General features: G+C 43.6%; 2 protein-coding genes across 3 annotated transcripts; both read right to left on the bottom strand.

Annotated features, from left to right (window-relative positions):
• Nucleotides 1–548: 548 nt before the first annotated feature.
• LOC139343608 (Na(+)/H(+) exchange regulatory cofactor NHE-RF2) lies at nucleotides 549–8,411 on the bottom strand. The gene is made up of 6 exons (XM_070981351.1): nucleotides 7,668–8,411; nucleotides 7,016–7,333; nucleotides 2,110–2,304; nucleotides 1,275–1,428; nucleotides 930–1,150; nucleotides 549–840 (listed from the first exon to the last, which is right to left on the bottom strand). The coding sequence occupies exons 1-6, from the start codon at nucleotides 7,872–7,874 to the stop codon at nucleotides 673–675; spliced, it is 1,263 nt and encodes a 420-aa protein (XP_070837452.1). The 5' UTR covers nucleotides 7,875–8,411; the 3' UTR covers nucleotides 549–672.
• Nucleotides 8,412–9,509: 1,098 nt separating this feature from the next.
• On the bottom strand, nucleotides 9,510–13,072 carry nthl1 (nth-like DNA glycosylase 1). 2 transcript variants are annotated; one of them, XM_070982291.1, is made up of 6 exons: nucleotides 12,823–13,072; nucleotides 12,302–12,570; nucleotides 12,044–12,214; nucleotides 11,767–11,926; nucleotides 10,965–11,070; nucleotides 9,510–10,037 (listed from the first exon to the last, which is right to left on the bottom strand). In XM_070982291.1, exons 1-6 carry the CDS (start codon nucleotides 13,070–13,072, stop codon nucleotides 9,746–9,748), a joined length of 1,248 nt encoding a protein of 415 aa, XP_070838392.1. In that variant the 3' UTR covers nucleotides 9,510–9,745. The 2 variants fall into 2 exon arrangements, with proteins under 2 accessions (XP_070838392.1, XP_070838404.1); XM_070982303.1 differs by having other exon boundaries at nucleotides 12,302–12,485; nucleotides 12,823–12,930.
• Between the last annotated feature and the right edge of the window lie 888 nt (nucleotides 13,073–13,960).

Below are 13,960 nucleotides of genomic sequence, written 5' to 3'. Positions count from 1 at the left end.
GAAAATACACCACTACAAGTAAAAGTAGTAGTGTATTCAAAACGTTACTGAAGTAAAATATCGAAGTCAATTAAAAATACTCATTGTGTAGTAAAATGGTCCCTGTCAGTGTTTTACCATTCTATCTAATGTTTTTGGATTAATATCACTGCTGTATTAATGTTTATAGACTGTTTGGTAATTTCTATAAGATGTGTTTGTAGTGTCGCTGTCTTGTGAGAACCACGAATTTATGTAAAGTCAAATTTTCATGAGCTCAGAAAAACAGCCTGTTTTCAGCTTTGTGACGATACATCAAAGAGGGTTTTTAAGTAGTTTATTTAACTTACGAAGTAGGAGTACTTTCTCAACCCACAAAGGAACATTTAATCCCTCGGTATAATCCCTCATCAAGTTTGAAGATACATGATTTTCACCGGACAAGAAGAGTATGAATAACTGTACTCTGAAAAGTAACTAAAGTCACTCGAGTTGAAGTTATCTAGTAACTAAAGCTGTAAGACAAATGTAGTGGAGTAAAAAGTACAACATTTGCCTCTGAGATGTCATGGAGTAGAATCATAAAGTCACAGAAAATGGAAATACTTAAGTAAAGTAAAGTACTGCAAATTTGGACTAAATACAGTACTTGAGTAAATGTACTTAGTTACATTCCAACACTGTATGCTGGGGTCAGAAGTTGCTGAAGATCTCTTGTCTCTTGCTCCAGTCCATAGGAGGCGCTCTCTTCTTGCTGCGGCCAGCGAGGGCCTTTTGTTTCGCCTCAGCAGCGGTGGGACTAAGACGCAGACCACTGTCCACGAAAGGATCCGAAACACGCCTGTCGTCCTCATCAGGGACCTACAATACACACAGATGTGCTACTTTTATGCACACACTCACCGACATCTCATTTTCTTCCATTATTACTCTCACGCCTCCTCTCTCACCTGTATGCTCATGTCCGAGCTGCTGATCTCTGATTGGGTGGTGGAACTCCTTGAGGACTGAGATGCTGAGCTCCCATTGGCCCGAGATTTTGGAGATGGTTTTGTGATTGGGGAGCCTGTCAGTGTGACGTTTATGACTGGGGGATCTGAGGTGGGGAGTTCAGTGGTTGGAGAGGGGGTGGGTGGAGCGCTTTCTGCTGCTAATTCATCCACGTAGACCTCTGTGAGAGTAAACAGAAACACATGAGACATTTTGTCTGGAGGGTAAAGAGTGTGTGTGTGTGTGTGTGTGTGTGTGTGTGTGTGTGTGTGTGTGTGTGTGTGTGTGTGTGTTCACAATCTGACCTTTGACATGGCTGGTGGTGGGTGTGATGCCCAGTCGGTGGAAGAGCTCGTCCGTCTCCTGGTCGACCACCAGGAGGCGCACTTCCTCCCCTCCTGCTCTAATGAGTGCCACCACCTCTGAGTGCCTCAGGCCCTCTATGTTCATTCCGTTCACCTGAGGAAGAGAAAAGGAGATGCCACAGGAAGCAGAAACAGCAACAAATGATGAAGAACACCAAAAACGTAGACCAGACAATTACTGAGAGGCTTCATGGGACAAACAGGAGATGCTGCAGAGATGAGGAAGTAGCCATAAGAGAAACAGGAGGTTCACTGTGTTTCACCTCACAGACCAAAATCAGATCTGTGATTTGAGTAGAGGTGAGGTTATTTGCATGAATCCCTTTCCTGCCTCCACGCTCTTCCTCTACACACATCGACTGTAGACGTCATAGAGATGGAAATGAAAACAATGTCTCTATTGTGAAAGCGTTCTATCTGTAGGTCTGTGACACACATGCAGATGTGTGTAAATGTCCATGTGAAAAGACACAAACAGCACCAGCCCCTCCTCTCCACCTTTAGTCAAGATTATCCCTAGTTGTCTTTTCTCTCCTTTGCCTCTTTAAACAACACCTCTCTCTCCCACCCACTCAAAGCCTGAGTCCAGCTAATCTGCTCTAATCCAATCACCCTTCAAACCAGTGCACAGGCTTGATTAATACATGGAGTGGTGCCATTGTTTTTCCCATCAATTCCCTAAAATTCACCCCCAACAAGGTTTGCACACTCTGATAAAGGGGATGGGGGTCACCTGTCTGCACCATTTATTTTAATGTGTGTGCTTTGATTGTACCTCCACTAGTCTGTCTCCAGCCCTGATGTCTGCGCTCTCAGCAGCTGAGCCGGGGTCCACCGAACGCACAAACTGTCCACACTTTGTCTTATCGCTGTGCAGGTTGAAGCCGTAGCCCTGCTCCCCCTTCACCAGTTGACACAGACGGGGAAGGAGTTCAGGTTCTGGTGGTGCTGGTGAGGGCTGCACCTGCAGCTATAATGGGACATAAGACAACAGCAAATTCTAGGATGAGAACTTTGCAAAAGCAGGATATTAGAGGAAGAGGCATTAAAATGTTGTCTGTACTACAAGAGTAAATACAAGAGTTACCAGTTAATTAGGTCCACCTGTACCCATCTAAATCAGTCCATTGTAAACAGGCAGCAATAAATCCTATCATACAAAACTACCATGAAAATCATATTTTTTTATCCACAGTTTTCAAGAGCTAGCAGTTAACTTACCTGAGTGGTTAAAACTTACAGAAACACTGTTCCTTAAATATATGATCATTTTAGCATCAGTAGTTTGTGGTGATGTTGTGTTGGGCTGCACTATACTGATGCACCATGGCCTCAAAAATGACCACAGAGTTGAATCAACACCTTTGTCCAAAGTGTCAACAAAAACCGACATGACAACCTTCAGATCAGTAGGAGTTACTGCAGGGATGTTGCACTGGATGGTTAGGACAGAGTAACAATCAACACTGCATATCAGCTTTCACTACTGTCGTGTCATGACAATATGATCTTTTCAAATGACAAAATTCTGATGTCCAAATCAGAGATTCCAAGCAAATTGTAACATTTTAGAAAAAATAGATATTACAGGTTTTGTTTGAGATCTATGGAGAGTTTTGTATGATCTAAAGCACACAGTGGAACATTAATTAGATTAGATTCATTTTGCATATATTTCCCATGTTGAAATGTATATTGATACAGAAAAAATATTTATATTCATATTGTAATATTGATTTCCGATTTGTTGTTAGCACAGGTGTAACTACTAAACTGGTTAACTCTGTGCACACCGGTGTGGCTATATGATGAGCTGAGCAGGAGAAAGTGCTGCCAGGATGATCCAGTGGTCTCAGAGCTGAGCAGAGTGGGCTAACTGGATCTAGCTGAGAGACATCAAGACCAATCCTGAGACTAATGACCAGAGACACATTGCGTGAGTCATCTGCTGAGTGGATCTGAGCCTCTACTACAAGGTAAACGCTAGCTCTGGGTGTGTTTGTGTGTGTGTGTGTGTGTGTGTGTGTGTGTGCGTGCGTTCTGTGGAGGGCCATGTATTAGTCCTGTCCTGAGGGTAGCTCAGGATAGTGACTGTCTAGTGACGTGCTGTGACTGTGCCTTCATGGGTGAGCTGAGCTGAGAGTTTTCTGACAGATCTCTCTGTCCTTTCTGCTCCATCAACGACACTCACACACTCTCTCTCTCTCTCTCTCTCACTCACACACACACACACACACACACACACACACACACACACACACACACACACACACACACACACACACACACAGGGTTGTGAGTGTATATGAATGATACAGTAATATGTCTTTGACTGTAGCAGAGGACTGTGACACTGTGACACTGAGAGTGTCAGCCAGAGTTCGAGCCGCAGCGATGGAACAGAGCACCTTGGTGACAGATTGCAGCGGTGACAGGTCAGGCTGCCGTGGTGACAGGTCACCATGTCTCCTGCTGGTTTTAAAGATCTCTCTTTCTGTTGCTGGCCTGTTGTCTTGTCAGCCCAAATCAGCTGAGACACACAGGCTGCACACTGCACTAACCTGGATGTACTTCTGCTACAGATACAGTATTTCCATGGTGTGGTCATGTTCGCGTCAGTATTTTGATAATCAGTAGGTCTTTTAGGTAATCTTCAAGCATTCACTGCTCCAGTTTCTTCAATGTGAGAATTTGCTGATTATATTTGTTCTATATGAGTGTAAATAAATCAAATATCTTTGGGTTTTGGACTGTAATTTGAAGCTGTTTTTCTGGGCTCTGGGAAAATTTTCCACTGTTTTCTGACATTATATAGGAATTTACATATTAATCCTTAAGCTGTAGTATCAAATTAATATATCCAGTTTAATATCTGCTGATATGGTTGGAAATGCAGAGATTCCTCCTCTTTGTTTAACTCTGCCTAGGGTTTACTTTCTTATACTTTCATACTATTGAAAGCGTTGTTTCTATGCCACATTGTCTTATACGGTCTCACAGATAACAGAACTAAACCCCATAAATTTAACAACTTCAATACCTTTTGTTCAAAAGTTTTTTAAAAATCAATCTTAGTAAGGGATGTTAATGAAAATGTTTTGGTGTGTGCGTGCGTGCGTGCGTGCGTGCGTGCGTGCGTGCGTGCGTGCGTGTGTGTGTGTGTGTGTGTGTGACCGAGCCAGACTGGCTGTGATAGCAGCCAGCACTGTGGTTGCATAAGATTGTATTTGGGCATGTGCTGCCATAATAACGACATACAACAATGAAATAGCGTCTGTATTTACACGTACAACCTGAATGTCACAAGATGCATGACAGAAACGGCCTTTTGCATGTATGCTTAGCAATCACATGAAAGGCACAGGGCTTCAGGGGTGTCTATGAAAATGTCTAGAAATTGATGCCGTCATTGATAATGAAAACTCCCAAAAGAATGATTACCAAACACTTAAAAGAAAAAGGCAGAGGCCACGTGCTCAGTCGGGTTCACATGGAATAATTCCAGATAAACTTTGCAGATGTAAAAATTTGTCACTTAAAGGCTTGATTTCAGGATATCTTTGTACAAGGAGAAAAGGCCTTTATTTTGTCATGTATATGAATAGTTAAAAGCACAGACCATTTGTTCCCCGAACAGGACTTCATAACAGTGGAAATGATTCAAAAAACGTGTCCCCTTTCTAAAGCCAGATGGACACAACAACCCCTGTGCAACATCTTACAATTCATCAAATAAGCTTGTGAAGCTTATAACGTTATGTTTTTGGTGAAGCGCTCAGTTCACATTTGGAGCCACAGTTACTGGTGATGTAATAGATTGCACTTGTGCGGGTGCTGCTGTCATTGCATTTTGTTTGATCTGAGCCTATAACCAAAGCTGAGAAAGAGAGACATGACGGCCAGCCAAGGGGCAGCCTTTATTTACCCTGCCTTGCGGCTAAACAGATGGCAGTTTGCCATGAGCCGCTGGTCTCGAGGATCCTGGTCCTCTTTGTTTGGAGCCCAAACACTGAGCTCAGTCTCTGACGAACAGTTCCTGGTTATTTCTGCAGCCAGGCACACATTAAGACGTCACAGCGATGCTTGGCTGGCTCGGACATTTGGGAATTTGAATGAGTTTCTGTACATTAACAAAACTTTGATAGCATATCAAAGAATGTGTCTATCTATAGCTGATCCCTTTTTTTAGCCATAGGGTCAGAGGTGTCTGAGGTCCCACAGTAGGAGAGTGTGAGATTTTGTGGCCAAAATAAAGTACACAAATACATAACAATACCTATGCAAAGTTTGATTGTACAACCCTGCTATCTTAAAATCTGATCCCTCTCACGTTGGCTTGGTACTTTCTTTCATGCCAGCAGACATTGAAAGCCTGCTTTGTCAAAACCCATGCAAATTAAAGTCAAGCAAAGAAGATGAGTGATAAAATCTGAACTTATGTTGGACAGTCAGATCCAGTCCATTGCAAAGCCCTAACTACAATAACTCAAGAGGGCAGACTGTTAAAGGGAAAAAAAAAAAAAAAAAGGACACCTCAGAATCTAACTTCTTGGAGAAAAAACTACTGGCTTAGCCTTTAGCTGTATTTCTGAAATTCCTGCTTAATTTGACTTCTTAAAGCCCTGTATACAAAAGGAATTACATGGGTGGACAAATGTTTTAAGGCAAATTCAACTCTCAGTGAAGTGAGCGCACCTTGTCACACTATTTCTTTAAAATGACTGTTCAGCTTGACTAAACGATACATGCAGGTCTCTATGCTTTTGCAGGAAGCACAGTCAGTTGAGCAGGGTTTTTGTCTCTGGTGTCTACAGTCAGGTGGGAAGAATCCTGCAGCTGACTGTATGAGGTGTTAACCCTCAGTGTACACGAAGACAAAGCTATTTAAATACAATGTGCATTTTAAATGGTCACACTGCTTGGAGACAACAGTGGCTCGTAAACAGGTGTAACAATGGTTTGGATTGTATTTAAGCAGATGTTTGAATGGTGGGTGGGGGATCCATTTAAACCTGCTTTAATGCCACTGTTTTTATGCACGCTTTTACTCAGTTATTCACTTCACATTCCCTGCAGACTCCTTTTTGAACTTGCATTTGCTACAATGGATTTTACAGCCTAATTTTGACTGGAAGAAGAGGGCTAGTGTGGTATTTTTGTGAACATGCCGCAAAGGTATTTTTAGCCAGCTGAATAAAATCAAAAATATTCAATTTAAGCCACAAAATAGTGATTAACATCCTTTCAAGCACCAGTCTTTACATACAACCCTGCATGAGTGCTTCCACTTGGATGTTTTCTTGCCCTCTTTTGTTGTTTTAATTCATTTTCTATTTTATTTCTCTCCTCCTTGGTGCACCTGAGGTTCATGCTGGAATACCACCTGTTCAGAGAAGTCACCAGACTCTTTCTAATGACAGTGCTTTAGGACTGAATCCAGCCAGCAGATCTCCTAAGGGCTCGGATTAGTGCCAGACAGACATCAGGTAAAAAGGGCATATGTGCTGTGTCACACGCTCTCTTAACACAGCAGCACACTGGCTCACTGCTGCCAGATGGAGAGAACAACTAACCATTTCCACTTGAACATGTGGACTCTTCCCTCTCTTTGCTTCTAATAATAAAAACAGATAATCCACATTTTGGACACGAACAAACAAGGCATTGATGTCCACCCTTACCTCTGTGTCTGTTGCTGTACTTGATGTCACTGAGGACCTCTTGACCTGGCCTTGTGTGATCACCTGTGTGGGTGTGTCTGCAGCTGGAGGTTGAAATGAGTGTGTGTGGTTGGGTTTGGGTGACAGGGGTGAATTCTCTCTGGGTATGGGAGAGGTGGATGGAGTGGGCCCAGGCGAGGGGCGCGGGGAGAGGGTTCCCATCTCAGCGGCCAGATCCTCGGTGCAGGCCAAGCCACGGCTGCGGAGGAAGTCATCCGTGTCTCTGTCCACCACTAGCAGCCTGGTGCGGTGAGGCACCTCACGGATACGGTTCACCACCTGCAGGAGGAGAGAGGAGTAACAGAGAGGAGCTTAAGACAAATCAAATCATTACTGTGGTGTCATTTAGTGCATGTTGTGCACCTTGAACTGGCCTCCACATAACATACTTTTAGCCTGACAAAGACACCCAGTGATTCCTATTACACTCGGCTCACATTGACCCATTTTAGTAGCCTCCCCTCTTTCTCCTCAGGCAAAAGAAAAGTGGTCTAACAGGTACAGAACTCATTGTTTGTTCTTGATAGAGTTTATCTGCTTCTCCTGGCTTCTCCCTTCCACGCAAGGGCTTGTCTGTATTCTTTTTATCTTTATTTATCGAGGCCTCACTCACTTGATGGTGGGTTTCGTTCTCCACATTCTCCCCGTTCACCTCCACCACCCGGTCTCCTGGTCGCAGTCCGCCCAGGTCAGCCGAGGAGCCGGGCTCCACTTTGCGGATGAACTGTCCGCCTCTATTCCGCTCACCATGCAGGTGAAACCCATAGCCGCGCTCTCCTTTGGTCAGGAAACAGAGCCTAGGTCTCAGCTCGCTCTCCATCCCAGCGTGTCAATAGAAAACAGGTCAGAGTGTCTCAGGAGAATAAACAGGTGCTTGATCCAAGAGCGGTGTCAAGTCTGTGGCTCTTAATCCAACGTACGGCTGCGCGCTTCAGTGACCAAACGATCATCATCATTTAGCATGGTGCGAGTCCATTACTAATCCACAGTTGTTCATAGAGCATCAATCGAAAACTAGGCTAAAACTGATGAGTGTCTAATCCATCATGCAAATGCCAGGGGCGCAAATATGAGCGCGCAAAAATGGTGCACGGCGCGCGTAAAACAGTGGCCAAAAACCACGGACAGGGGCCAAGTCCAGTCCATTGGAGGAGTAATCCCAGAGATCACAGATTAGAAAGCTGTTCCTCGCACGTAACACTTAATTCTCCTCGTCAGCGGGGCGTGTGTCCTCCTGTCCGACCCGGTGAGAGTAAAGAGGCGTCAACAACAGATGCCACCACGTCCCAGTCAGCGCTCACCTGACGACGCAGCGCAGCCGCGACGCGCTGGTACAAAATTATAGCCTATAAACACCAACAAAGCTGTAAAAGGTTACTATAAATAGCATTTATAAATCAAGATGAGCTCAATACAACGCCAAGGGCATTTGCCCCTGTTACAGCTCCCCTAGAGAGGCAGAGGCTTTCCCAGGTGGTGAAGGTGAAATCCTGCCTGTGACCTGAGAGCGGAAATCTTCCTGACACCCGCCCTCTCTCCCTATCTTCACTGGAGATCAATAAAGGGGCGCTTGCGTAAAAGGGGACTTAATATTTCATGAAATACAAGCTTTCCTTGTGTTTGTGATGTGGTGATTCAGACTTACTTGCATTAATTCATTCAAAAAAAGGAGTCTCAATTCAGGACAGCCAAGTGTGAGTGTGTGTGTTACTGATATTCAGAAGATTTTTTTTTAATCCTCAACACTGTTTGAGACTTTGTCGGCTTTGTTCCATCTAAGAGAACCAGTAAGCCATGCCAGTGTGCATGTCAGCATGCAATAACAGGTTCCCTGGAAGTGACACGCCTAATGAGATCCAGTTCTTATTGCTGTTAATTACACCTTTGTTTCTCCTGCCAAGCATCAGAGCATATAAGGTCTCGCACTGCCTGCTAATGAAAGTGATGACGTGCTTACTCAACAAGGGTTGACCAAAATGTGCATGAAGATGGAGCAGAATAATTCTTTGTAGTTAACGCAGTGCCTTAGAGTGACATGGTCTTTGCAGAAAGTGAACCAGCAGTTGTAATTTCTCCAGTTATGTTCCTGTAATGATGTATTTTAAGCAGTAACCAACAGGCGGGGTGCACAAGTTTCCTTCTGTTTGAATGAACAGAGGCTGTGTTTGAACTGGGGTGATTCTTGTGCTCTTTCCCAAGTTTAATTTCCAATTCATCATGTCCTTAAAATGTTTATATTGGCCCTTTTACAACTCTTAGTTCAGTGTTTGGCCACGCTATTGTATGACCAATTTCTCTTAGTGTATTTGTATGTTGTGTGTTTAGTTCATGTTCTTTCATCTTAAGTACACTGTATATTCCAACGTGAATGATAAAATGCTATCAGTGAGTTTCCTGTTGATGTGCTGATGTAACTTTAACTGGGAAAACATGAAACATGACCTCCACTCCATTTCCAGTACAAACATTTCTTGTATTTGGTGACAAAGAATTAAACACTAAGAATACAAAAATATTTAATCTTATATATAAAATGTAAAAAGTGTTGTTATAGTGTCAAATAGAGCTCAGTGGTGAAAATACAAACATCCTGAACAATACAGTATGTTCATATTTAGGTTTAGCTTATGTTTAACTCTACTTGTGCAACATTTGGTCACAGCTCAGACAAAAACTGACATGACAGCTTCATCAATGGTTAACTTTGCTTCTCAGCCTCCGTCTCTGGATGGTGGGGGACACAGGAGTGGGCAGCGGCTCCTTCTTACTCCTCTCATATTTAACAGCAGATTCCTGTTCAGGTTCAGTTTTTGTTTTAAAGGAAGCAGTTGGGGATCCAGCGTTGGGCCTCTTTGTGGGAGAGGTCTTGTGTGCAGATGGACAGCTGTGCTGGCTCAGACACACGGAGCACAGAGGGTTGACAGGCAGACACACCTGCTGTCCGAAGCCCACGAGCAGCCAGTTGATCTCACTCCACAGGTCCCTGCAGCAGAGCGTGACAGGAGCATCTCACTAAAACATCCACCGTACCCACAAATTATAAATCATCAACCCAGTATCGCGCCAAAGCATGTAATGCACCCATTGGTCCACCATGTTTGTGTCATGAGTTGCGTTGCCAGTGTAAAAAAAAAAAAAACACTTTCTCATTTCGCAGTCAAGTTAGCAATAATAGATATTAAAATATCAGCCTGCGGAGAGACATTTGGTTAGGTTTAGGAAAAGATCATGGTTTGGTTTAAAATAAGCACTTCCTTAAAAAAAGAACACTGACTATTGGTTTGACACAGGAACTGAACTCTGACTCCTGGATTTGGTGTGAATGTTTTGTGTGTGATCCACCAATTGACCCTGACCTCCATTTTTCATTTGTCCTTCGCTAACATCATTATCGCTCCCTGTCGGTACTGCACCTTCATACACACGGGTACCTTTGACACATTTTGGCGAGGCAAAGCATCTCACTAACACGCTATCCTCCAGTGCATCAGTGGGCGTATTACACAAATCTTTTCAAATGCACTGTACATATCAATATCATCATCATCATCATCATCATCATCACCACTGTCAAATATGAATCTAAGCACATTTCATATACTGTATATAGACATCTACATATGCATATACTGTACATATACTACATATATACATACAGTAAGAAAGCGGATTCTGATTGTTTAGCTGCACTATGTTCACCAGTTAGTCATTAACTGTCATTTTGATTTAATTTAAAGATTTAGCTGCTCATAGTCGACGTACAGTATGGTGAAGAGTTCCTTTCTAATCACGAGAGTCGATGATGTGCTGTATTCATCGAGGTCAGCCTCAGTGACTCTGATCTTTATAGATTTGGTGGTCTATGTTAATCAGGTCGTATGGGTCAGCAGTGATTCAGCCACGCTGTTACCTGGGTAACCACTCCTCCAGGGCTTTACGTGTTTCCTCCGGGTTCTTGGTTGGCCTCCTGAGCCAGCCCAGCCTGTTTGAGATCCGATGCACATGTGTGTCCACACCTGAACAGAAAATCAACACTGTAAATGACCACATGCACACAAAAGATTTACAGTTTTAGAACACAGTAAAAGGTGACGTGGACTCACCGAGTCTACTCACAGCACAGCAGATATACAGCATCTCTCTATATTTCCATTTAATCTGTTACTGCTGCAACTTTAGCATCCTCGTGTGTGAAGACACATCGCCATACACCAACAGTGTCTCAGAGCAGTCTTAAATGTGAGCATTTGCTGCTTTTCTGTTTAATGGTTTATATTTGGACTATTTTTGGACTGTTAGACAAACCTTGGGCCTTACCTTACTGTTTTCAGAAATTTAATAGACCATCAATCAATGAACTGAGAAAATAATCAGCAAAATGAAAATAAACATTCCTAACTGCTCATTTACTGTCTTTGGAAGAGTTTGCCCAGCAGGGGGGCATCTGGCAGGCAGATGTTTCTCATCGGCCTTTGACTTCTTCTTTTAATTTGTTAAAAAACACACGCACACTGTGGTACAATGGCACGCAGGGAGTAAAGCTCCTTCGTTCCTGTTGGGAAATTCTCCACGCCTCTAAGCAACGGGAGTCGGCTGTCGAGTCGAGTTATCAAGAGATGGACTGAAGCTTTCAGTTCAGTGTCCAGCAATGTGACTATGTATTCCATTATATTTGTTATATATTTGTGCATGCTTCAAGAGTGCGTCCCCACCAATGCCAGACACCTGGTCCCAAGCGATGTCCATAGCCAAGTGAGCCATCTTAGGTCCAACTCCTGGCAGGCGAACCAGCCCCTCCACGCTGTCTGGGATGTCCCCTCCAAACTCCTTCTGCAGCATGGCTGACGTCAGCTTCAGATACTTCACCTTAGTCTAGAGGAGGGTGGGAGGGAGAAGCCGTTCAATAAGGTGCAAAATCAAAGGCAGAGGGCGAGAAGCTGATTTCAGTCAAGTGTTGTGATGTCACAGACATGGACAGCCATGTCTTACCCTCCAGAAGCCGACAGGGTAGATGAGTTTTCCCAGTGTTTCATCATCAGTGGCAAGTACATTTTCGACAGTGCAGCCGTGAGCTCGGAGCTTCAGCATAGCTGCTGCTGTCACCTGGTCCTTAGTCTGACTGGACAGCATGAGTGAAACCAACACCTGGAAACGTCTCACCTGTGTGGACAGAGAGGACAACAGGAAGAACAAGATCAATGAATCAGAATCAGTGGATTATGCAGACTTAAACCTAAACGCCCTTACATGTGCAGGAGCCTCTGTGTCGTAGCATCTCTCTGCTCCCATGTTATCCACAGGCGCATCACGGCTGCTTCTCATCTCACGAATGTATCCTAATTGCCTCTTCCACTCTGGAGGCTCCCAGTGCTCTGTTTTCATCGGTGTAACACCTTCGTCCTCCTCATATTCCACCTTTAGTTGTCGCCTCCTGCGGTTGTGTGATGACAGTGTTCGAGCGTCCGATTCTGTTTTTGGATGCGCTCTGCCTTCAGGGAGGATTTCAGGACAACCACCTGAATGAGCACAGAGGACAGAGAATGAGAGTTATCTGACCAACTTGCAAGTACAGTAAGTTTGAATTAAAGCTTGAGGACACCTCATTGGACATCTCAAACCAGATCATGGACATTCATTTGCAGCTCTCTTCTAGAAAGGCCACTCGCCAAATCTTTGACACCCTGGCTGCAGGGATTTGCTCCCACTCCACCTAAACACCGTTTGCATGCATGTGTACTGTTCATCTACTGTCCTGTCGTGAACATTACCCGTTGATAAGGGGGCCGAAGAGGATCTTTGCTCCGAGATCTTCGCCTCCTCCTCCTCCACTTTTACCGACGCAGGGGAAACTGGATCGGTTTTCATCCGTCTGTTGGTGAGTTTGGAGCTGAGAGTGCCGCCGGGATTAAGACTGCCACTCCGAGTGATTACAGACCTGCTCTGCATGAAATAAGGAGAAGCCATTACGAAATCCTGGACTACATAACAGACCCTCGTGCTGCAACAGACGGGAAGCATTTAGGTGAAGCTGAAGTTGGTTTCTCATTCGTAGATCCTGGTCACGAGCAGACCAGAAGAGTTTTCAATCTCGTCTTTAAATAAATGCATGAAGGAAACAACAACAACAATGATAATAATGAAATAATTAGCAAGAAAATAATGTAACTGTAGATTTTACGCTATTATATGATATTAAATATATAAATGTCCTAAACAGTACTATAGCTCATTTTGATGCATGCTGCTATGTTTTGAGTTGAGACGTGATCTTGATAAACCAGAAACAACCACAAACAGGCATGCCATGCAATGTGTATCAGTAGTTTCCATCTAAGGTTTTACACAACTGATCTCCTGAGCTTTTCTGCAGAGTATCATAACTGAAATCACTTTATTTAAGGCTCTTAATCAAATGGCTTGATATGCAGGACAGTAAAGCACAACATGGTCCAGCGTTTTACCGATCACAAAAATCAAATCAATCATGTCCCTGAGCTGTGATTTCTTATTTTAAATATCACAACCCTGTTTATCCTCTTTCATCTCAGTCTACAACATTAATACTCCTGCTTCTGCATTTACAGCAAGCCCTTTAACACCTACTAATTAATTAATTTTAAAACTGCGTACTATTTTGTTGTTTTCCGTAACTTCATTGCACTAATAATAACAGTTTCATGTATCTTGTTTAGGATGCTCTTGCCCGTGTAACACAATCAAAGCAATAAAAATGACAAGAGCTTTGGTTTGTTATCCACAGGCTCCTCTCACAGGCAGCCTGGCGACATTGCCGCTTCAGACCCCAACAAGGAACCAGCTTCAGCATCGTCAGCATTAGCTAGCTGCTAATTAGCGTAACCTTTGGGTAACGATTCAGTTTTAGTAATGTGTGGCGTTATATATCAC

This window comes from Chaetodon trifascialis, chromosome 2, assembly GCF_039877785.1.
Source record: "Chaetodon trifascialis isolate fChaTrf1 chromosome 2, fChaTrf1.hap1, whole genome shotgun sequence".
Classification (NCBI taxonomy): Eukaryota; Metazoa; Chordata; class Actinopteri; order Chaetodontiformes; family Chaetodontidae; genus Chaetodon; species Chaetodon trifascialis.
Note: the sequence above shows the minus strand (reverse complement) of the source record. Positions and strands in the feature narration are given on the sequence as shown.